The following is a 24,403-nucleotide window of genomic DNA, read 5'->3' on the forward strand; positions in this document are numbered from 1 at the left end:
ATCCCCATCTAAAAGCATCTGCTTCCAGCCCCTGGCTCTCTTTCTGCCTTGGAGAGCTCTCTGCACTCCAAAATCTCCTCAGGTAGGTCCCAGCCTGTTAATACCAAGTCACCTTCCCTTACAGCTACTCCCCCAATTTTCCATTCCCACTCCCTTCCCAGGTGGGGAGTTGACCTGTTGCTTTGCTGCCTTTTATTTCTTCTAGCCCAGGGGGAGTCACTAGGTGGCCCACAGGGCCAAAGCTGGACTGCCAGATGCTTCTGAATGAACCCCAAAATCTTCTTATTTACTTATCATTATTTTGGTATTATTTTCTCTGGAGTCTGGACCTTGGCAATACCTGGACCAGAAATTTGGTTATTGACAAAAAATATTCAAGGAATTTCCCTGGTAAACCCTTCAGGGTCAGGTTGTCCTTCATTGGCACTGCAGACATCACTGCTGTGTAACACCCCAGCAACCATCTCCACCCCATCCAGTTCTCCAGTCTGGACTGGCCCCACTGCACTGACTTCCCATCCCACCAGAATTCGGTCTGACCCAAATCAGTCAGGATCACTACAACTTGGGATGCCATTCCACTTAGCATCTCCCATGGCTGCTTCAGCACTAAATTAGCCCACGTTTCTGGCATCTGCTAGCAGGGCTATGTGTAAACTGGACTTTGCATGTTCTTAGCAGAGGGCCAGGGTGAGGGGAGAGATTTGGAACCTGCCCTCCTCTACACCTATTTCTCTCTCTCTCTCTGGTGTTCCATGTTAAAGCCACTTCCCAATCACAGATGTCTGCAGCCTTCTCATCCCTCGACCTGCTCCCATCCTGATCTTGTAATACATGTTCACCACTTCAGACCAACAGCACATAGGTGATTCAGTGAGCCCCACCAAAAAGAAATCCTTTTATAGCGATAATGAAACAGGATACACAAAACTAAACAGTCATCAGCACTCAAGACACAGGACTCCGGCCTAAGAATTCCGGCCAGGGACAATGGTTTGGTTTTCCCCTGTCAGGCCACCTCTGGGACCCCTTCTCCACCACACTGAATTCAGCCTTGGTTGGAGAGGGGCACTGACTGGGGGTGGAGGTGGGGCAGCAGGTTCCAAAACCACAGCATTTTGGACTGACTCTTTGCTTTGATTTCTGGGTCCGGCTGGGTGTGATCCCATCCTCATCAGCCAGACCTGGCTTGGGTGGGACAGACATTTCGAATGTGAGGGAAGGGGTCCCGCTCTGGCTAAAGCAGCAGTCTCTGGTGGCGCGGGTGGTCCCACATGGAATGGTCTATATTACAAACTAGGGAGCATATGCACATTTATACAGAGGACTCTTGCCCCGGGGCTGGGGGACCCCAGAACAAGACACCAGAGCGACCCACTTGCCTTTAAATATATTGGGTTTGTTTCCTTTAGTGTTTCTAAACTATGTACATCGTTGTGCTTGTAGATGACCCATCACCAGATGGAGTCAATCTGTCAGGGCGTGTTTGGGGAACTGCCTGGTCTTTCTGACGGGGCCAGGTTCCTTTGCTGCTGCTGCTGCAGTCCCGGGGAAAGGAATGGAAGAGGCTTTCCAGGACCCCCGCCCCCCAACTTCCACTGCAATTCATCATTGGCCCAACCCCGCTGAGCAGGGAGCGGAGGTGGATCTCCAAGCATGCTCCTGTGATGTTCTGACACTCCTAGAGATGGCAGGGAGCCAGAGCACATGAGCACTGGGACGGGGTGGGGTGGGGGACTGAAGCCAACTCGGTGCTGTGCCCATCTAGGAGCTGGGATGGATGGAGATGGCTTCTGGAGCCCTTCAAGGGCAATGCTGTGTCTGCTTCGCCAGACCCTGGGAGTGAACCTCATACTGGGCTCCATGGCTCTCTGCTTTCCTTCAGCACGTGTCCCCAATGGCCTTAGGCTGTGCAGCAATGTACACACAGGTGCCAGTCTCCATCCTGAACCTCCATGCGCTCAGGCAGAGCTGAGCATCCTAGAGCCATCTGAGGAAGTCAGGGGGAGGCTGGGTGCCACCAGCCCCATTCCAAGAAGTTGCTCTGCTTTGTTCTTCTCCAGCTGTGGTTTGTAGGACACCTCCAGGGTTGATCAATGGGGCCAGTACACCCAGCATGTTGGTGACCTGGCACGTTAGCATAGCCCGAGTGCATCTGTGTCACGGAGGCTCCAGGAATGGTCTGAGAGGGCCATCTCCGTTGCGCAGGAAGGACTCCCAGAGCCAGCTGCTCCAGGGTCCCTTTTGTGGGGCAGGTTCTGAGAGTTCAGACAAGGGGGTTATTGTCCAGGCCAAAGTCCTGGGCTGCCTCAGCCCTGATCCTTGCCCAGTGCAGAGGAGAGGCGTGTGTCTGGGAAGCTGTGGGATGGATGAGTGTGGAGATGCCTTAGGGCGGAGGCAAGGATGAGGGCATGGAGGGTCTTTGGGCCTGGTGGCTGCGTTCTACCAGGGACGGCTTCAGTTGTTCTCAAACAGGGAGAGCAGGTCATCATTGCTGTTGTTGGGGAGATCTGGTGGGCCCAGGTAGGAGAGCAGCTCATCGGGGTTTGTCAGTTCGGGAAGAAGCTAAGGGCAAGAAACAGAACGAAATTACTAGGGCAGCCTGGACCCAGAGAATGCCACACAGGCGGCACGTAGCCAGTAACAACCCGCCCAGCCCCCTGGGGAAAAGCCAGAGTCGAGGGCGCTGCTCTGGACAAGGGGAGAAAGTAAATGGCACAGCTACAGAAGAACCCAGGAGCCCTGACTTGAGCCCCCAGAACCAAACCCTCAGTGCACAGCCTTCTCCCTGCTGCAAGCAGCACCCAGGAGCCCTGACTCCAGTCCTGGCTCTAGAACAGACCCCTAATCGCAGGTGACCTTTCCTCTCCATAAAGCCAAGCTCCAGGCTATCCCTTCTCCACCCTTGCATTCCCACATGGAGAGATCAGCTTCTGATCAGGCACACCACTAGGCTCCAGAATTTGGGAGCTGCCCCACAAGCCCTCTGTTGGGGTCACACCATGACCTCCTCCCCAGGCTATAAAACACTACCCAGGACAGGACGTTTGGCCCCATCTCACTCAGCCTAGCATGTCAGGCGACGGTGCGAGGGCCCAAGGCTGCCCAGAGAGCTGTGGTGAGCCAGTGTTGCCCAGTTTGCTCTGGGCATGGCAGTTCAATTGATTTCTTCGGCCTGGTTTTGAAAACCCAGCAGGAGTAACTGCTAGCTGAGCACCCATGGAGCAGAGGGTGATGGGATGGGAAGGGGGACTGTAGCCTCCAAGTCCCTCCCCCACAGAAGCCATGTGGAAAGGTTACCTTTTTATGTCCACCCCCAAAATAGCCAGCAGCTGCAAACCCTCCTGCAGGGAGATCAGGAGCCAGAGGGTGGGGGCAGCATATTCCCCCAGGGCTGGGACCTTCCCCACTAACACCACGATCCCCATGTCCAGTCACAGCCCCCTGGGAAAACAATGCCAGCTCCCAGCAGAGAGGGGGCAACTTGATCCTCAGCTAGATCCAGCAGCTGATGTTTTTGGCAGTCCCTCCCCAGCCAGGGACAAGGGAGACTCCCAAGCCCTGGGGGCTCCTGGTTCATAGTGAGCTCAGAGCATGTGTGAACAGTGGCATGTGTGCTGCAGGGCTGGGGAGAACCGGGTTCCCGCTGGGGCACAGATCTCTGGAGCAATGACACGTCTGGGGCAGGCAGAAGCCAAGAGCCGAGCCCCACAGTACTGCTGAGGGTGCACTAATGAGACACCTGTGCGGCAGGGGAAGGCGACAGGAAATTCCAGCCGCTGCAGATGGTTCTGGGTTCAGCTGGCTGGGCAAGGTGGGATTAGCTCTGGCTGGAGGCCTGAGACAGTGCTGTGCCCCCGGGGTAGCAGCCTCGCCAATGCCCGGGGGGTCTCTGAGCAGACATAGGAAGGGGATGCACAAAGGGAACAGAATGAGGAAGCATTGGCTAAGGGCATGCCTCCTCTGCCCCTGCCCCTCTAATGCAGGGCACCAGCCGAGTGGAGCTCAAACCCCTGACCTACTGCCCAGAAGAGTCTGACGGGGGGATGGATGGGGATCAAGCCCCATTCCCCACCCAAGACCATCTGTGCCCCAGGCAAGAGGGCGGTTGGGATTACTCCTACCCAGCCTGAGGCCGTAAGTCCTGCAGCCAGGAATCCTTCGGGGAAGCCGGTGGGAGCCAGACCATGTGGGGAACAAACCATACCCTCCGCGGGGGCTGTGTGGTGAAGGCACTCGACTGCACTCCCAGAGGGCGAGGTTCAGAGTCTCACACTTCCAGCTGCCCTGTTGCAAGGTGAGGGCAGATCCATCGAGCTAGGGCAGTCCAAGGGGGTCGGCCATGAGGCCGGCTGCATTGCCGCCTCACCTACCGCTGGCTCTGAAACTGACTTGCCTTAATTGGCGTGGGGGAACTTTGAAGAGCACACGTCCCTGCAGCCCTCCTGCCCTGGGGCAAAGGCCTTGAACATGTGGGGATTTTCACTCCGATAGCAGGGGGCACTGAGCTGGGCTCTTTGGCACACAAGTTTCTCAGACCCCATCCCCAATGAGCATGGGAGCCAGGGGCCAGTGGGCTCAGCCAGCAATGGGCCCAGGCACTGTTGGCTAATCACAGAACTGGGCCTCAGTCCGGAAGGTCCCTGCAACTAGTGCAGATCAGTGCCTCAGGGCTTCCCCTGCCCTGCTTAGAGACAGAAGACTCAGTGCAGAGGGCAGTGCAGCCCCCCACACTAGTCCCAGAGCTGGGCACGGCACACTCAGGAGTCAGGTTACTTACATCGAGGGAAGGCTCAGGCCCTTCCCCAGCTCCCGGCATGCCCGGCTGCCCCACCATCCCAGGCCCAGGGTTAAACGCAAGATCCCCTGCATGCGTTGGACCCCCGGATCCTGCCTGCCCAATGGGCTGCCGGGATTGCGGAGGGGGAGGGTTCCGATGATGGAGCTGCTGTCCCGACTGGCCGCTGAGGCTGGGGTTATGAAGCCCCTGCTGCACAGGGTTGTGGGATGGATCCATCCTGCCAGATGGAGGCATCTGAGAGAGAGGAAGAAAATCTGATGATGAGAAACCATTCTCTGAGGTGTGGAGTGGCCAGGCCTGAAGCAGGGCCCCAGCATCACACCCGGGGCCATACGGACACCCAGCATACACGTCTGCCCCCTTAACACCCCCACAAACATGCCACTGCCATGCACCCTGGCCACCCTCCCCTCACAACCATCTGTGGCCCTCATGGAGCCTGGTATTTTACAGCTGATGGGAATGCAGGGGCACTGTTCTGCCTGGTCACACCTTCCCGAAGAGCCTGCCACACTGCCCCCTGTGGGGTGTGGGCCGCAGTGAAGCGAGGTGCTCACTCACCAACTTCTGGAGATTGGGCCTTGGTTCTGGCTCTCCTGCACCAGATGGCAATTAACCATGCCCGCTTCAGAAACCAACCGATCAAAGGACAGGATGCTATTGGGCAAGGCAACATGCTGCCAAGCAGCCCAGGCACATCCAATGAACCAGCTGTGAGCTGGCACAAACACTAGTGAGGAAGTGCAGCGTCCTGCCAGCTCCACTGCTCAAGGGCCTGGGAGGAACAGCTCCCATAAACGGGGTGGGGTCATTCCAGCCACAGGGAGAGCACCCCTCTCCCACAGCCCCTGCCCCCTCCAGGGAAGCCCAGCTGACCTGTCCGGTGATGGAGGGAGCCGGTGGCTTTTCGGGGGTCAGGAGGCTGCTGGGAATGTCCGATTGGTAGGAGATGGGGGGAGGCCCTGGAGTGAATTCGTTTAACGTTGGGGTGCCGGGGTTTGTGGGAGGGAATGAGTCCGGGAAACTGCCGGGGCCGGAGAAACTGGAACCTGCAAAAGGAAACCCTGTCAGAACAGAACCAGGTGTGCCAGGGTGGGGCGAGGCACGCTGAGGAAGGACACCCATGGGCAGTTCCCTGGGAATCCCATCATGAGCTGCTGGGCACACACAGCTCCAAGGCACCTCCCTGCACTTCATCCAGCAGCAGATCCTCTTGGCCATCCTGCCCTGCCTGCTCCCCTAAAAGGAAGCCAGTGGAGACCCCTTCTTTGTCCCTTCCCTCTGGTCACAGGCCCCCGTTCCTGATGCCCAACCCATCCCTCCACCCAAAGGCCCCATTTCCTGCTCCCTTCCCTGCCCCCTAACCTGAAGGCCCCATTTCCTGTCCCCTTGCCTGCTCCCCCACCTGAAGGCCCCATTCCTTGCCCCCTTGCCCGCTCTCCCACCTGAAGGTCCTGTTCCTTGCCCCTCCCTGTCCTGAGACCCTCTCCCCTTCCTCCCAGCCCAGAGGCCCAGTCCCCGTCCCCCCCAACCCCCCAGTCACTCACTCTGGCTACTGTAGTCACTGGCACTGCCACTGGTGGGCGGGGGCTGCAGGGGCGTGAATGGTGAGGAGCCGGGGCCCAGGGCAGCAATCATCTCCATGACATTGGGCATCACCATGTGAGTGGGGCTCATGGTCCGGCAGCGCTTCAGCACAGGGCCATCCTGCTCCTCCTTGATGTGGATGTCGGGCTTGATGGGTACTGGCTTCCAGCTGCACGTGGGATCGATGGTGATCTCCTCATAGTCGGAGCTGGGTGGGCACAGAGGGGCAGGTCAGGGTAAGCAGAGCTCACACACCTGCGGGGACTGCCAGGGCCTCTGACATCAGCCAGCCTGGGGCAACCAGGGTATTGCTGCAGCAGCCCTGGGTGTGGCAGCTTTCCAAGAGGGGTGAAGAAGGAACATGGGGGGCTGCATCCTGGCAAAGCCCTCCAGAGACCCGTGTCGCCTGTGCTGGGAGCTGCGCTAGCCCCTGCTCTGGAGCCAGCCTCTCCCTTCCTGGGGGTGGGCCGGACCTGTTCCCTGAAGTCCCTGGGTTTAGCTGAGCAGAGGAGTCAGCAGAGCAGGGCTGGCATGACAAGGGCTGTGGAAAGATGGGGTGTGGGAGCAGGGCCGGCAGGGGGCTCTGTACAAGGGGCGGCTGCAGGCAGGGCCTCTAGTGCTGGTCTGTCCTGTTAGTCATGGAGAGGGGTCAGCTCAAGAGCTGCAGAGACTGGAGCCCTCTGTCAAGGTGCAGCCTTCCCCCCAGTCTGCCCCAGGCTGTGCTGGAGGGACCCCTCTGGCGGTGGAAGGGGAGGGGTCTCCAGCACTCTCTGCTGAGGCTGCTAAGATGGGACTTTTATCTGGAAACACCCAGCCATTGCCTGAACCCTGCACTGGGCCCTGGAGACAGGCACAGCCCAGCACTCAGCTCAGTCTTGTTCTGGGGTCCCCCAGGAAAACGTATTGTTCCCCCCTCCCACTAAGCAGGGCTCTCTAGAGAGCACTGCAAGGTGCTCTGTCCCCCAAGGCACAGCTCTCCCATCCCTTGTGCTCCCACCCCTAGCTGTCCATTCCCCAGGAGGCCCTACGGACCCCACCCAAGTCATGTGCTGCCCCGACGTCCCCTCACCGCACACGGGGATTCCCCCTTCAGCCCCTCCACCATCTGTCCTCTCCTGGGTGCAGGGGGGGCAGGGGGGAGGGCAGGGGGCAAGTCAGGGCTCTCCAGAGCAAATCCCATAATCAGTCTGGCTTTTGGGGGGCAGGTTGTGCCCCCAGACAGACACTAACTCCACCAGCTCTCTCTCTGGCACACATCTGCCCTCTGATGGCGAGAGGGAAACATAACAGTACAGCACAGTGCAGGAACTCAAGCAAGGCACTTACTTCTGAATGTAGATCAGGATCCCCAGCATGTACTGATCCACCTCTAGTCCTTCCAGCAGGGCTGTTTTACTGAGGACAAGACAAGGGAGGGGTCTGAGAACGGAGCCCAGTCACACCATTCAGCTCCTCATATGAGCTGGGGACTCAAATCCAAAACAGCATCCACAGCCAGAGGAACCTAGTGCTGCTCCCCTTCCCCCACAAACCTCCTGGGCCTGAGAGTGGGTCATAAAGCACTGTACAAAGGTGGGTTGGTATCTTTATCCCTGTTATACATAGACGGAAACTGAAGCACAGTGAAGGCAAGTCCCAGGTCACCCAGCGGCAGAGTTGCGGGTAGGACCCAGGTCTCCAGCTTCTCAGCCCCCTGCTCTGAGCACTATACTCTGCTACACTGGTGCCGCTCTCCCCTGCCCTGTGACAGCAGTTCAGCCAGTGTGTGTGTGTGGGGGGGGGGGGGGCGGTCAATCTGGGCTGCCCACTCCACAAAGCACGACCACTCACTTGCAAACAGGACACCGCCACGTTCCCCTCTCGCAGTTCAGCTGCAGATAGGACTCCAAGTCGAAGCACTGAGCAGGGAGAGAAAGTGAGACAAGCAGTCACCTTGGGGGTAGGGGGGAGAAAGCAGCAAAGTGCTGCCTCCAGGTGGCAGGGAGAGAGACAGCCCAGGCACTGGGCTAGCAGCCTAGCCTTACAATGTCCCCAGTGAGGGGTCTCCCACCCCTTCCCTGGAAAGACTCTTCTGCCGCCTGAGAGATCTCACTGCCATTCTGTCCCTTTTCCACTAGTCACAGCCCTTTATTTCTGGACCTCTCAGCATGTGCCTGAGCCCAGACGCCTGGCGGGGAGCACAGCCAGTGTGGGGGTTGCGGGGGGTCTCACCTGTATGTGCCTGCAGTCATGCCCTCGGGCAGGGAGCTGGATTCTCCGGAAGGTGATAGGACACTTCAGCGACACCTTGATAGCTGTCTGCTCCACGCCGTCCTCCCCATTGGGACCCGGAGTCCCTGGGATCGTCCCGCTGCTGAAGTTTCGCTTTACTAGATATTGAGAGGGAAAGGCCATTGAGAACAGCACCGTCACTTCCCGGGGAGCTGGGCTCAGGCGGAGGGAGGTTCCAGGCCTGGGGAGCCAGCCTGCCAGGAAGCTGCACAGCCCCCCACTCCAACCCCTTAGGGAGACTTGCTTCACATGGCAGGGCTGGGAGGGAAGACCAGCGGGGGCTAGTTAGAGTGAGGGGGCTTGTGCAGAGTTAACAGGCAGTGCTGGGACCAGGCCTTGCCACACTTATGGGTCAGCCGGTGGCAACTCAGGCTGGGGGGGTGTAAGTGCTGGTCACCACTAGGGTGCCCCCTGGTGCTCAAAGGCATGCACATCACCCCTGGCACAAAGAATTGGAATGTCAAGAGTCAGACGCCCACATGTGTATGAACTGCACTAGCCCATTGCGATGGGCACCTGAGCCAGCAGGAAGGGACAGCCCTTAGGAACACACCAGCTGGGCTTGGATGCGGGAGCACTGACTGGTGCCCTAATTACTAATGCCTTGCCCTCCTCGTTGCCTTTCACCGGAGGCTCTCCAAGCTCCTTAGTCACTAATAGACTGTGTGCCAGCTCAGTAGCATTATCTCCATTTAACAGCTGGAGAAACTGAGGCACAGAGGAGGGCAGGGGCGTGCCCAAGGTGAGAACCCAGGAGTCCTGACTCCCAGTCCCTTTCTCTAACTATAAGCCCACAAAGACAGAACCCGGTGCTGCTTGGAGTTCTTCCTTCCAGCTCCCATCTACAGCAGCTCCACCAAGAGCACTGCCCACAGGGCTAAGGCCTCCAAGTTCATGACACGTCAAAGAAGCCATCTTCCGGCCCAAAGGGGGGCACTCACTTTTGGTGATGCAGTGCTCAGCTGGTAGCAGGCGCTTCTTTATTAACCCTTGCAGTACTGACCGAACGGAGGGCCGGTGCACCAGCTGGAGGACAAAAAGGTGAGACTGCAAAGAAGAGGAGAGAGAGGTTAGCTGGGCCGAGAGGGTGAGCATTTGTGTGTGTGCACAAATCAGACCAGTGTTGCCATGCCTCTCCCCCGGTTCCCCCACGCCCCACATCTATCGATTGCACCGATAGATCCCCAGGGCTCTGCATAAGAATCCCAGCCAACAGGCTCCACTGAACTCTCTCGTTGAGCCTTCTAGTGTGTCTGGAGTCCCTGGCCCTTTTAAATGGCCACCCACACTCCTAATGACATGGCTATAGACTGTGTCCAGTATATGTGGTCAGGGCCACCCTGCATCTGATCCCCAAAGGCTGAGCAGAGCTTTCCCAGCTACCCAGAGGCTGAACCCAAAGCCCCTTCTAGGGGGACATTATGGGTGGCAGCAGTAGTGCCACCTAGGATTAAGGTTGCTCGACACTTCCTATTCTAAGACACCTTTCTTAGCTATTTGTAACTTTTCCAAATGTTAACTGCTCAGGCTGAACTTTTCCACACCGAGAGTCTGCTTCAGGCTGCATTTTCTGGGCAAGTTTCAGAGAAAAGGGCTCAGCTGTTTCCAAGACCAAGATTAGGGAAAACATCTTGTTTTGCCCATGGTCAAAAAACTCTTGCGAGCATTTCGCTGAGAAGCTCTAGCACCCCCATGCTTTGGGGCAGAAGTTAAAATGTGACAAGAGGTTGCCCTCTGGTATAAGCAAAGTGCACAGGCAACCTACATTGAGGAATTTCCTAGCTTTTGAGTACTTGACTTTGCAACCTTAATGTTCTTTTCACATGCGGGTATTTTTTGGTGTTCGTTTTTTTGTGATTTTGTGTTTTTTACTGTAATATGCCATTGGAACATCCGACCAAGGGCTGGGATGAATTCTCCGTCACCGGCAAGGTTTCAATCACGATTGGCTGTTCTGCTAAAAGATCTGCTCTAGTTCAAACAGGCATTAATTCAAGGCAGTTCTATGGCCTGTGTTATGCCAGAGGTCAGCCTAAATAATCCGAGTGGTCCCTTCTGGTTCATCAAGATGTGAATATAGGTGTCAAGTATCACAGGGGTAGCCGTGTTAGTCTGGATCTGTAAAAGCAGCAAAGAGTCCTGTGGCACCTTACAGACTAACAGACGTTTTGGAGCATGAGCTTTTGTGTATTCACCCACGAAAGCTCATGCTCCAAAATGTCTGTTAGTCTATAAAGTGCCACAGGACTCTTTGCTGCTTTTTGTGAATATAGGTTCTCTCCCATAGTCTGCTCCAGGGAAAACAGAAATCTCCTCCCTCCCAGAGTCCAGGCTGTGACATCTGGAATACCTGCCCCAGAGGTCAATCCACCTACCCCAGGATGTGCTGTATCTCCACCCGATGGGGCTGCCATGCTGCTGGTCTAGCTGAACTTGGTTAGTCAGGGCTAGATTTTCTGTTGGGGGGTGGTGCATGCTGGGAGTAAGAAACCAATTGGGAACCATCCCAACCATTATTAACCTTTTGTCCTTCTCTGGTGCCTTTAAATTGTGGAGCTCAACATGCGTTAACTAAGCAAGCCTGGAAGGTAAGTTTAGTGTGCACATGGCTTAAGCCACACTTCTTCCCAGAGCTAGGAACAGAACTAAGGAGTGAGCTCCCATGCCCATTTCTAACCATTACTCCACCCTCCCTACTAACGCCAGGGCTCCAGCTCAGGACTCCTGGATCTCACTGCTCTGCTCTAACCAGCAGACCACACTGTCTCCAATAGGCAAAGGTATGGGTGCCCCTCTGGGATGCTGATGGATGGAGCATGTGGATGCTGTGAGATATAGGTGCCCTTGGGAGGCAATGCCCACATCTCCTGGCCTGGCAGAGATGGTGTGTGGTGTCTGGCCTCTGACTGGCCATAGCCAGGAAATGGGGTTTTATTCTCATGAAAAATCTTGTGTTTTCATCAAAAAAATGAAAACTAAAATATTTCAATTTGGCAATACTGCTGTGGTGCCTCATAGGACTTGTAGTTCACGTGCCTCATGCTCTCATTCTTTATGGGCTGGACTTCACTTTCTCCTCCTGATGAAAGCAGGTGATGGTATCATGGGAGTTCCTGGCTGTGGTGCATCATGGGAAAGCGAGTCTGACTCGGGAATCTGGCCCTTAGAGTAGAGTGTGGATAAGAGGAAAATGAACTACAACTCTCATGAGGTGTGGCAGCAGCACTGTCGAATGGAAACATTCAGCATTTGTTTCTTTGATGAAAAATCAAAAATGGAACCAGGCGATAGACCAGAGCAGATCTATTAGCAAAACATCCAACCTTAATTTAAAAAATGTCAGTGATGGAGAATCCACCACGCGCCTTGGGAAATTGTTCCATTGGTTAATTACTCTCACTGGTAAAAATTTACATCTTATTTTCTGAATTTGTCTAGCTTCAACTTCTAGCCAGTGGATCATGTTAGACCTTTCACTGCTAGACTGAGGAGACCATTATTAAATATTTGTTCCCCACGTAGGTACTGAAAGACTGTGAAGTCACCTGTTAGCTTTTTTGTTGTTGAGCTAAACAGACTGAGCTCCATGAGTCTCTCACTAAAAGGCAGGTTTTCTAATCCTTTAATCATTCTTGTGGCTCTTCTCTGCCCCCTTTCTAATTTATCAACACCCCTCCTGAATTGTGGGCACCAGAACTGGACACAGGATTCTAGCAGCGATCGCACCAGTGCCAAATGAGCAGGACTGGGCCCACAGCGTGATGTAACTTTACAACAAGCATGTGTGCACATATATACACACACACACGCTTGTATGCATCTGGCAGGGTCTGCGAGCTTGTCAGTCCGTGCATGTACTCGAATCTGGGCAGATAGGGGAGTGCAGGTCACTTACACAGCAGCAGGCAGTGACCGTTATCTGGATGGTGTTCCTCCCAGGCTGGCACACCTGCTTCAGGTAGAGGGGCTTGTGAGAAGTCTTGTTGTCTCCCCGCTCGATAGTCAGGGGCGTAGCATTGACGCTGACCTGGACTGAGGCCGGCCAGTTAGTGTTCATCTGTCGGTCCTCGTGGTGGTAGCATTTGAACTGGAGCTCCAGGTCAGGCCTTGGGCAGGAGGAAAGCTAGCTGAGTGACCCTAGTGAGTTCTTTGGACAGGTCGAGGGGGGCGTAGAGGGAGATAGGTTAAGGGCTTGGCTACATTAGAAATTTCAAAGTGCTGCCCCCGCAGCGCTGTGGGAGCGCTGCCACGGCAGCGCTTTGAAGTGTGAGTGTAGTCAGAGCCACAGCGCTGGGAGAGAGCTCTCCCAGCACTGCTTGTAAACGGGTGTAGAGTGCAGTGCTGGGAGCCGCTGCCGCCCTGATTACACTGACACTTTACAGCGCTGCATCTTGCAGCGCTCAGGGGGGTGTTTTTTCACACCCCTGAGCGCGAAAGTTGCAGCGCTGTAAAGTGCCAATGCAGCCAAGCCCTAGGAGCCTGTGGAACAGGGGCTCGGGGTAGCTCCAGGGCCAAGGGGGGAGCATCGGCCAGGTTCTCTCCATTGCTAGAGAGAAGGCAGACGGGATGGGGCTGTGACTCAGTGGTGAGGATCCTAGCTACGAAGGGGCCAGAGGGCAGTGCCTTGAGGTGGAGGGACCAGAGGGTGATGGTTGGATTGGGGAGTGGGCGAAGGAGCAGATGCAGCTGTGGGGAGGCCTGCCCCTAGGGAGATGCCAAAGCTGATGCACAGCCAGGAGGGCCAGGCTGCATCTCCACCAGCAGGCATGAGAGCGGCCAGGCCAGTGTGATGATGACCCAGAGCCTTAACAAGGAATTTTTGCCCCCGAGGCAAGGGCAGGCTCCAGGCTCTTCGGCAGCAATTTGGTGGCGGCGGTAGAGCTGCTGCTGAAGCACCGCCGATCGTGTTTTTGTTTTCTCCGCTCCACTTGGGGGGTAGAGCTGCGCCCCTCCGCTTTGCACGCCTGAGGCAAGTGTCTCCCTCGCCTCGCCCTTGTTACAGCACTGCGATGACCCCGTGGGATGGGGGGGACTCTGCTGGCGCTAGGGGTGAGGGAGGCTGCGGGCGGAGCCCGGGGGGAGGCCTCACCTCAGCATCAGCGTCTTGTAGACAGAGTCACGGAGCTGGAAGACGTGGTTGCTGACGGCCAGGTTGTGCTGGAGGCGGAAGGGCTCCAGGACCACCCCGTCCCGCACAGGGAAGGTCAGGCGCAGCTCCTCGCACGGGTTGCCTGCGGTGGGGGGTGGGGGGCTCAGGCTGGGGGCGGGCCAGCGGTGCAGGGCCATGGGCACCGGCAGGCACCGCACCCGCAGCACCACGGGCACCAGCTGCAGGGGGCGCCAGGCCATGGGGCCGGCCTGGAGCCCCCTGCCCCTTCCTCCCCTCCCAAACATGATCGGGGGCAGCGTCCTGTCCTCCCCTCTTTGGGTGGAGCCCCGAATGCCCCTCCCCCTCTGCTAGCTCCTCCCTTGACCTGATTCCACCTCCCCAACTGCCATGGAACCCCCAGTCCCTCCATGTTCCATCTGGACCCTTTAGGGGCCGTGCTCCCCAAATTCCATCCTGGCTCAGAGAGACAGACCCCTGCGCTGTTCCCCCTTGCCCTGTGGGCCGGGAGCCGCCATGCCCACATCTAGCGAGGCCCCAGAGCAGCCAGGGTCTCAGCCCAGGAGCTGCTGCATTTCCCCCTGCTCTGGATTCATCCCCCCACCCCCACGCTCTCTGCAGCACCCATGGGTGATGGGCCCAGGTGGCCCAGCTAGTAGGGAAGGCGCTCCTCTGCTTCCGGCGCCAGGCTGGATCCCAAAGACCTGCAGATGGGACTCACCCGAAGGCGACGGGTGCAGAGAGCTGATGCTGGGCTTGATGTCTGTCAGAAAGGGAGACTTGACGTCCTGCCCTGGGGACATGTATGGCGGGATGGTGCTTCCGGGCGTCATGGGGGGTGTGGGGTTCCCGGGCAGCGGGGAGCTCGGGTAGCCAGGCATAGACCGGCCAGGCTGCAGGGAGACAAACACAGCGTGGCCGTCAGAGCAAGCCCCACCCGGCCGCCTTTGGGGGAACCCAACCTTTAGCACAGGAGGCGCGTCCCCTTAGGGACTAGGAGGGGAACAGGAGATACGGGGGAAGCGAGAGGGAGGTAGAGGTAGGGGGCCTGCTCCTCTGGGCAGAGATGCCAAGGAAAGAGGGAGGTTGGGAGATCCCTGGAGCGCAGGGAGAGCTACCGGTGCCTCTAGAATTTACTTGGCATGCCCATGAGCAACCTGCCAGATGAACCAGGGGACTCGGGGTTGGAACAAGCACGCCCCTGGGGCAGCACTGGGTGGTAGCATCTGGGGGGCAGAGTGGGCGTAGTGCCAGGGGACAGGACTGGCAGGAAGCTGCAGAGCAGGTGCAGTATTGGCGGGCAGAGCAGGTGTAGCACCGGGAAAAGCAGAGCGGACACAGTACTGGGAAGACAATGCTGGGGGACAGAGGGGATGCAGGACTGGCAGGTAGCACCACAGGGGCAGAGAGGACACCATACTAGGGTGGTAGGACCCGGGGGACACAGCGGGCATAGTACTGGGAAGCAGTACCGGGGTTGGGGTGCAGAGTAGGTGCAGTAATGAGGCAGTACCAGGGGAGGCAGAGCAGACACAGGAACAGGGGGCAGTACTGGGCACAGAGCAGGCCTGGCTGCTCCTTAGGTCCCAGAGCAGGGAGGTGCCAGGGCTGGCCCTCGGTGTGGTGACTCACCCCATTCATGGAGGCCTGGCTGTAGCTGGTGAAGCTGGCATTCTGCCCATTGAACTGGTCAGTTGGCTGGGAAGAAGATGACCCCAAGGCACAACTTTAGAGGAGCATCCCAGTCCTCAGATTTCAGCCCACCCCAAACCTGCTAGACTGTCCATCATGGACTGGCCTCCTCACCCCATCCTCGGGGGGCCTCATCTCAGGGTGTAGGCAGCAAGATGGGTCAAGGGTACAGGCAGAAGTCATAGGGTGCAGGAGAGGATGGTCTTGGGGCTAAAGCTTGAGCCTGGGAACCAGGACTCCTGGGTTCTTTTCCCAATTCTGCCTTGCTGGAAGACCCCAGAAAACCCCATTGGGCCCTCTCTACAACGGGGTTTGGCTGCGGAAGACAGAGGGTTAACTCCACAGAAGCTCCCGGAGCAGGGGGCACTGGAGCAATTGAGGGTGAGGGGCAACTTTAAGACAATGTGCTCCCCCCAGTGGAGGCTGCCTTATCTATCCCGTACAATGCCCCCCAACACCCTCCCCCCATATAGTCTCTGCAGCGTTACCCTTACAGTTACGTACCTTGTAGTATGGTCCAGCGGAGCCAGAGGCGGAGAGGTACTGGCCCATTCCTTGCTGCATGGGCATCCTGTGGCCAGGGTATGAGGGGGACGGGGCAGATGGCTGGGGTGCGCTGGGGGCATACTGGGCAGCTTGGGTGGGGTACTGGGCCCCCTGAATGTACTGCTGCCCAGGGTAACCCTGAGAGGGAGAGAGAAGATGGCATCACAGCCCTGAAACCAGGAAGAGTGGAACCCCGCATGCAGCTACCTCTGGGGTGAAGGCCAGCATAGAGGTGATGCATCGCTCACTGCCCGGCAGCGCTGAGCAAGACTCCAGAAGAGCCACGCCCAGTAATCTCCATTCACCCGGCTGAGTCGCCTCAGTCAGGCTTGAAGCTGAGAGCTAGGAGCCTTGCTGAAAATGCTGCCTCCTCCAGCATTGTGTGCCCCTACCCTGGGGGCTGGAGTTTGTGGGGCCTGCAGTAGCTACCCTCCTCTAGCCCCGGGGAACTCTTGGCTTATCACTTTTGGCAACCTCAGGGTTAAAGCTGGGCATCAGGTCTCTTCTGAGGGGACAGAAGAGATTCCAGAGCTGCAGGGCTCCCAGCCTCCCCAGGCCCAGGACCCTCTCTTTGGGCAGCAACAAGCTGGGTCCCAGCATGAGGGGTCACTCTGGGCTGTTTAATTGCAATGGGACACAAATCCCCTGCCCACTGGTCTTGTCAGCCTCATCCCTGCTTCATACTCACGTCACTGGAATACGCCCTCTTGACCCCCTGCCGGGGGATCTGCTGGCTTTGTGGGGGTCCGGGGTACCCATGCTGGGGCAGCCTCTGTCCTCCATACAAGGGGGTCATGCCAGGCGCCCTGGCGGGGTTCATGCTCATGGGAGACATTGCTGAAGGGCCCATCACGCCCCCCATGCTGGCAGGGTTCATCCCAGCTGGCACAGCAGGTCCACGGGGGCCCGAGTGAGGCAGGAACTGGCTGTTAAATGGCTGCCCGGCCCCCATCTGGAGAAATAAGTAGAGAGATCAGAACCACTTGCAAAGGAAACAAAGCACATGGGGCACTGCAACAATTCCTGGTTCACACCCTAGCACTCAGCACTGCCGAGGTGTTCAGCACCAAACCCCATCACTGACCCCCCGACACCCATCACTGACCCCCGCACATCCAGCACCCATCACTGAAACACCTCCCCGCACCTAATCACTGGCCCCCACAATCCAGCCACATCACTGACCCCGCCACTCCCAACCCCATCACGGACACCCCCCACATATACCCATCACTGACCCGCTCCACAGCTAGCACCCATCACTGAACCCCTCCACATCCAACCCCATCACTGACCCCCCACATACACCCAGCACTGAACCCCCCCATACCCCAACCCCATCACTGACCTCCCACATGCACCCAGCACTGAACACCCCCACATCCAACCCCATCACTGACCACCCCCCCACATATACCCATCACTGACTCCCACACACACACCCATCACTTAGGGATCTGGGGTAAAATCAGTACTTGGTCCTGCTAGTGAAGGCAGGGGGCTGGACTTGATGACCTTTCAAGGTTCCTTTCAGTTCTAAGAGATAGGCATATCTCTATATTAAACCCCCTCCCCCAACCCCATCACTGATTCCCACATACACCCAGCACCCATCATTGAACCCCGCCCGCACACACGCATCCCATCACGGAACCCCCCATTACACTCCCAGCACCCATCACTGAACCCACCCACACCGAATCCCATCATTGACACCACCCACATATAACCCCATCACTGACCCCCCACTGTAAGGGAGATTTTGGCAAACTCAGTAAAGTGCCCGGATCACTATTGCTTACTGTTAAAAGCAGCCAAGTCAGCAGGCCGTAAAATGGCCATGCAGCAGCCATAACATAACCAAGACAGGAGGGAAAGGGGTTTTGGGTGCCACAGAAAGGGCAGCTTGATCCCACATCCTTCCTGATAAAAATTGTGTTGAAATTGCTGATATATGCATTTTAGAAAAATAGGAAGCTTGTCTATATGTGCCCTCAGGAATGTGTCTGTCAGGGCCTCAAGGCCTGCAAACTCTGGAAAAAACCACAACTGTTTAATGGATGAGCAGAAGGAAACCTCTTGCTTGACCTTTGAAACTGCTTGCTTAATAAGTTTTCTTTAAGTGACGTGTCATTATATTAGTAATGTATAAATAAGGGGGAAAAGTTTGAGGTAATTGGACTCCTCAGGACGGGATCTTCAGGGACCCTCCCTCTGGACACATCTTGCAGTCCCCACCGGCAGGCGGAAGATTTGGGCGAGGGAAGGCTGTTGCTGTGCCATTCGAGAGCCACACTCAGCTCCGGTAATTATCGAGGGTTGGGGGTGTTTTACTAACCTGTTGCAGACGTGTGTAAGTGCTTGAGACTAAGTAAAGTTTAGCTTTAAGTGAAAGCACCCTTGTGTTGTCCTGTTTGTGCCAGCCATCTATCGGTCACTGATTTATTTCCTGACACTACCTCACACAGGGTAAAAGTTACCAAGAGCTTTGGGTTGAAAGAACCTCCAGTAACACCACACACCCATCACTGACACCCTGCATCCAATCCCATCACTGACCCCCCACATACACCCATAACTGACCCCCTCCATATCCAGAACCCATCACTGATCCCCGCCATGCACTCATCACTGACCCCCCCATGTACAACCATCACTGAACCCCCCATGCATCCATTACTGAATCCCACCAAACCCAACCCCATCACTGACCCCCGCCATGCATCCCATCATGGAACCCCCCTAACAACCCCAATCTCATCACTGACGCCCCCCATGCACCCATCACTGACCCCACCCACATATAACCCCATCACTGACTAGCCACGCACCCATCACTGACCCCTGCATGCACCCATCACTGAACCCCCACAAGAAACCACATCACTGACCCCCCCACATACACCCACCACTGACTCCCTCTACACTCAGCACCCATCATTGAACCCCGGCACACCCAATCCATCACTGACCCCACCACGCACACATCACTGACCCAACCACACCCAACCCCATCACAGAATCCCCACATACACTCAGCACCTATCATTGAACCCCCCCACAACCAACCCCATCACTGACACTTCCACACCCCTATCACTGAACTGCCCCACAACCAACCCCATCACTGACACCCCCACACACTGTCAATGCCATCACTGACCCCCCACGCACACTTCTCTGATCCCCCCACACCAACCCCATCACCGACACCCCCTTGCATCCATCACTGACCCTCCACGTACCTCCAACCCTGTCACTGACCTCCCACATACACTCAGCACCTACCACATCCAACCCCATCACTGACCCCCCCACATAACTTGTCACTGACCCCCCCAAATACATCCATCACTGACCCCATCCACATATAACCACATCACTGAACCCCCCAACCGAAACCCGTCACTGACACCCCATGCAGCCATCACTGACCCCCCAACATCCAACCCCATCACTAACCCCCCGATGTACCCATTACTGACCACCTCATGCCCAACCCCATCACTGAACCCCCACATAGACTCAGCACTCATCACTTACCCTCCCACACATGCACCCAGCACCCAACTCCCATCACTGACACCCCACCCCATGGACATCACCTACCCCACCCCACACATACCTACCACTGTTAGAACACCCATCTCCCCTCCTACACATCTATTAGTGCTGGGGTTCCCACCAACCCCAACACCTTGCTTCTCCGCTGGGGCATCCAGCACAGCCTAGCACTGCCGGGCCCCCACAACGCCAACACTGTCCTGTCGACACTGAGGCACCTGTGCACCATCCCCAGCCCATACCCACCACTGGGGCTGCTGGGCCCCAGAGTTACGCCAACACCCCCATTTAATACTACAGCCTAGTGCCCCCGGCCTGCTAGCAGCTGGCCGGCCGAGGGAGCACATTTCTTACCGCTCCGTACTGGCTCAGCTCCTGACTCTGTTTCTCCTGCAGGGCGGCCACTGTGGCCGTGGCTGTGGCCGTGGCTGTGGCCGCTGCTGCGGCCACAGCGGCTGCAGCAGCTGCCTGGGTGAAGTCAGCTGGGGGCCGGCCCGTGTGCGAAGGGAGGCCCATGCCGCCGGGGCCATTGGGGCTGCCTGCGTAACTAGAAAAAAAGGGGGAAGTCACAGGACCGTTTCTGCAAAGGGCTGTGGGACTCCCCGCACTGAAGGCCTATAATGAGGTTTCCCCCAAACCCCACTCCATCTCCCTGAAGGAGCCTCTATCCCATCCCAAGAGTGGGCTCCCCAGCGCCATCAAAGATGGTGGGAGGATGAGGATGGCTCCTTATCTGACCAGCAGGGGGAGCACAGCACCGCAGTTTGTGTGGGCATGGGGTGTTTGAGGGCTTATTAGAGAGAATAGCTCCATTCTCCCATCACACCAGGGCTGCCCATGATCCTGAGAAGTCATCGTGCTCCGGAGAGCACTGCCACCATCCGAGACATGCCAAGCCCCCCCACTTACCTAGTGGTGAAGCCCGGCCCCCCGGGGTACGTGCTACGGCCGTACATCCCCTGCTGCACGTAGCCCTTGCCGGTGGCCCCCTCCGGGAAAGGCTGCTGTCCCATAAACTGAGGCGAGTTCATTCCAGAGCTGCTGCCAGCCATGCCGGGCATCATGGGGTTTCCAGAGGCGTTTCCCCCAGGGCCCATGGGGTTTCCAAAAACCTGCACAGGACAGATCCCGAGAGAAGTGGTGTGAGGGGGTGAGAGAGGTAGCATCCAGCCCCAGGAGCCCCTCACCACACCCCCTTAGCCAAGGGGCTGCAGCCCAAGCCCCAGCAGCGTGCCTGGAGTGGGGGAAGGAAAGAGGGGGGTGGAGGGGTGAGGGGGTCTGGTGGAGGAACACGTGTGGGCACAGAATTGGCAAGGGGCAGTGTTTGTGGGGAGTTGATGGAGTGGGGGTGGTGTGTGGGCCTGGGGCTGGGGTTGGACGGAGGAAGGGAGCTGGGATGGGACATATGTGGGGGGCTGGTGTGGCAGGGACAAGGGGTGGGGAGAAGGGATTGGCAGAGGGGCAAGAGGTGGGTACAGGTCCCAGGACAGGTCTCAGGGACGCTTTCCCCTTGGCAATGTTTTACGCGCTCCCAAAAAGACCACAGTTCTGGGCAGCTCTCTAGACCTTGCCCTTGCCAAGCCCAGCGGACCCCCAGCTGTGTCCCCGTGACTTAGGGAGGTGGCCGCGGGTACCTGGCTCTGGGACGTGTTGTTGCTGACGCCCCACACTGTAGTTACCACGGAGAGAGATCCTGCAGGCTGATTGGTGCTCTGTTGCCAAGGAACTGACTCGTATGCAAATGAACCATCACTAGAAAGAAAACAAGGCCATTAAAAATCCCTTTGGGAGGTTGGTGGGGGCGGAGGTGCAACTGGACAGACACACGTGGCCAGGGCTGGAGGCACCTCGATTGGGCAAGGGAGGGTGGCTTCCGGTGGATGGGGGGGGGGGTAAGTGACATTATTAAGGTAAACACCAATGTGGTACACAAAGAACAATGTGATAAAATGGCCAAGATAACAAAGTTAAGGCTGAAATTAAGGTAACGTTTCTAAAGCATGCAGTAGTGAGTGAAGTTCTGAAGACAGCCTTCAGGGGAGGAATTAGGGGCAAAAAATCTAAAAACTGACTTCCTAACGACTTGATCTTTGATTAAGTTTATGGAGGGGATGGTGTGATGGGGCTGCCTACAAAGGATCGGCAACTGCTAGCAACAAATACCCCCAACGGCCGGAGATAGGTGAGGGCTCTGAGTTACTACAGAGAATTCTTTACCAGGTGTCTGGCTGGGGGGTCCTACCCACATGCTCAGGGTCAAACTGATCGCCAGATTTGGGATCAGGAAGGAATTTTCCCCAAGGTCAGATTGGCAGAGACCCTGGGGGGGTTTCGCCTCCCTCTGCAGCGTGGGGCCTGGATCACTTGCAGGTTTAAACTAGTGGAAATGGTGAAGTCTCTGTAACTTGGGGCCTTTAAATCAAGATTTGGGAACTTCAGTCACTCAGCCAGAGGTGAGGGGTCTGTTACAGGAGTGGATGGATGAGGTTCTGTGGCCTGCCATGTGCAGGAGGGCCGACTAGATGATCATGATGGTCTATGAGTTTATCTATGAGTGTTGGGAAGAGCTGGCGTGGTATCTGTTGCCAAGCAGGAGGTGCTAAGTTGGGGGAATCCATGACAGGGGAGGAGGTGCTGAGTCTATGTGGGGGAGCAGAGACAGGGCAGGAGGCAACACAAGGTGGTTATCAGCAAGGTTTGTGTAGAGCTGATACAAGAGACATCACCCCGTCCTCTGGTGCCACATGGTGGGTAATGCTGGAGCTGTGCATGGAGAACTCTGTTGCTCCCCCCATCCCAGCCGGCAGAAGGGGTGAGGGAGTACCCCAGTTCCCCATACATCTCCCTGGAAAGCCCACCCCCAAATTCTAAGGTGTGCCAGGGACGGACATACGGACTGACGAACAGAAACACTCACCCATGCGGCGTGGGCGGGAGGGATGGTTTCATTGGGTTCATGGAGCTCATTGGCTGCAGGCAGGCGAGCGGGCTGCGTGCTGGGTCTTCGGGAACAGCGACGGTTGCTGAGTGGCTCCAGCCAGACTGGGGAGGGATGGACAGAGCGCCAAGGCATTAACACTACAAGGAGGCAGCAGCCACATGGAGTGTTAGCTCTCTAGGCAGGCTCTCCTGGCAGGGGCACTGCAGGGGGAGCTCCAGCTACTCCAGCCCCAGCGGGGGGCGCTACGGGGAGCGGGGCAGCAGCACCAGCTGTGGGAGGAACACCCAGCTACTGCAGCCCCAGCCTCTCCCAGCAGCACCAGCTGTGGGGAGCGTGGCAGGAGTGCTGTGTGAGGAGACCTCTTCCAGCAGGGGGCACTGTAGGGAATGGGGCAACAGCTCTGGCTGGAGTGGGGAGCTCCCCGCTAGACCTGCACTGGGAATGGTTTTCCCTGTGAAAATTATTCCCGTTCCATGTCAGAACACAATGGAGACCTTTCAACATTGTAATGAGAAAACAGAGAGAGAGAGGGAAAGAGAGAGAGACCATGCCCTCCCCTTCCCCAGCAGGCCAGGATTAGAGCACTGGGGGAGGGGGGGAAGGACTCACATTCAAATCCCTCCTCCAAACTCAGCAGGGGAAGGGAGGAAACATGAATGCCTGAACCACCTGGCAACATGTCATCCTCAGCCTCCTCCTTTTCCACCAAGCATCCTAGGGGGCGCTTTGCTCTCCTGGGGCTCTCTCTGTCTCCTTCCTCCCCCCATGCCCCAAGAAAGGCCATCCTAAACCTGAGGATTCTCCCCTACCAGCCCCCTGCCCCTTGGAGCAAGAGTCAGTGACACTGATCCATTCCCACCAACACAAAAACGTTTAATGGAAAAACAGCCGCACAGCCGGTATCCCTGCACAGGCCAAGGGCCAACGGGTACCTAGAGCAGGTGGTGGGTTCAGAAAGCAGCAGTTGCTTGGAACCAAGTGCAAGACTTAGCAGACCCCCACCACTCCCAGAGGGAATCAGGCCCTGCCAGAGCACCCAGGCCTGGCTCCGGGAGGGCACTCATCCCAGGGCTCGGGGTGGGCATGGAGGCAAGCGCAGGGGTCAAGGGGTCATTTCCAATTCAGCGACATGCATGCTCTTAATTCATCATTCCCCCATATCTCTCTCCCCAGGCCCCTGCAGACAACCCATCACATTAAAGCACCCCCCATCCCACACCGCCAACCCCCTGCAAGCACACACACTGAGCCTTGCACACATGAGCTCTGCCCACAAATAAATGTCCTCTGCGCATGCAGCCCACTCAGATGCAATCCCACAAACACCTGCAGACACACAACCCCCATGGACACCGCAAATACGTCCACCGCTGCACAATCTGCCCACTGCCACAACCTGTCCCCCCACGATTGCTCACACAGCCCCCAACCCCTCTGCACCCCACATTCCCTGACACACAGTGATGCCCCTCTGCCAGTGGCTGAGGTGCCAGGGCTTTGCCCATCTTGGCCTGAGTAACCCTTTCCCCAAGGCACTAATGCTGTGCCACCTCCTTGGGGGTCCATGGGGTGGCCCCATGCTGCCCCTAGGACACCCACAGGACAGTCCTGGACACTGGGCCGTGGTGGTAGGGGCTGTGACTCAGCCAGTGCTGGGGAGAGAGCAGGGCAAGGCTAGGCACAGAGCCGATGCGCTCGCCAACCTGCTCTGTCCCCCCCGTCTGCCCTGCCTGCTGAAGCCCCCTCCGACTGGCCATGTTTCTCCACTCTGCTGCATCCCCTCTCCAAATCAATGGTGGCTCCCACGCAGCCCCATGGCATCTCATGAGCATGATCAGGCAAGGACGGTATCTTTATCCCTGGGCGGCAGAGGGCCGTGGGGAGGGAGCTGTCA

At 57.2% G+C, this 24,403-nt stretch overlaps 1 protein-coding gene across 2 annotated transcripts in view; it reads right to left on the reverse strand.

Moving 5' to 3' along the window:
* Positions 1-310: 310 nt before the first annotated feature.
* Positions 311-24,403, reverse strand: part of ZMIZ2 (zinc finger MIZ-type containing 2) — a 48,998-nt gene continuing 24,905 nt past the window's right edge. Inside the window, exons 2-19 of one of the 2 annotated variants that reach the window (XM_032774510.2) lie at positions 22,486-22,610; positions 21,203-21,320; positions 20,478-20,680; positions 19,923-20,115; positions 16,693-16,956; positions 15,963-16,142; positions 15,399-15,464; positions 14,488-14,659; positions 13,749-13,890; positions 12,555-12,765; positions 9,601-9,706; positions 8,600-8,757; positions 8,219-8,286; positions 7,715-7,783; positions 6,349-6,596; positions 5,678-5,850; positions 4,781-5,035; positions 311-2,565 (exon numbers count right to left, since the gene is read on the reverse strand). In XM_032774510.2, coding sequence (XP_032630401.1) covers positions 2,458-2,565; positions 4,781-5,035; positions 5,678-5,850; positions 6,349-6,596; positions 7,715-7,783; positions 8,219-8,286; positions 8,600-8,757; positions 9,601-9,706; positions 12,555-12,765; positions 13,749-13,890; positions 14,488-14,659; positions 15,399-15,464; positions 15,963-16,142; positions 16,693-16,956; positions 19,923-20,115; positions 20,478-20,680; positions 21,203-21,320; positions 22,486-22,610 — 2,859 coding nt within the window. In that variant the 3' untranslated portion in view covers positions 311-2,457. The remainder of the gene's footprint in view (positions 2,566-4,780; positions 5,036-5,677; positions 5,851-6,348; positions 6,597-7,714; positions 7,784-8,218; positions 8,287-8,599; positions 8,758-9,600; positions 9,707-12,554; positions 12,766-13,748; positions 13,891-14,487; positions 14,660-15,398; positions 15,465-15,962; positions 16,143-16,692; positions 16,957-19,922; positions 20,116-20,477; positions 20,681-21,202; positions 21,321-22,485; positions 22,611-24,403) is intronic. The other variant, XM_032774511.2, reaches the window with a different exon arrangement.

The sequence above is a fragment of the Chelonoidis abingdonii genome, chromosome 2 (assembly GCF_003597395.2).
Source record: "Chelonoidis abingdonii isolate Lonesome George chromosome 2, CheloAbing_2.0, whole genome shotgun sequence".
Taxonomy (NCBI): Eukaryota; Metazoa; Chordata; order Testudines; family Testudinidae; genus Chelonoidis; species Chelonoidis abingdonii.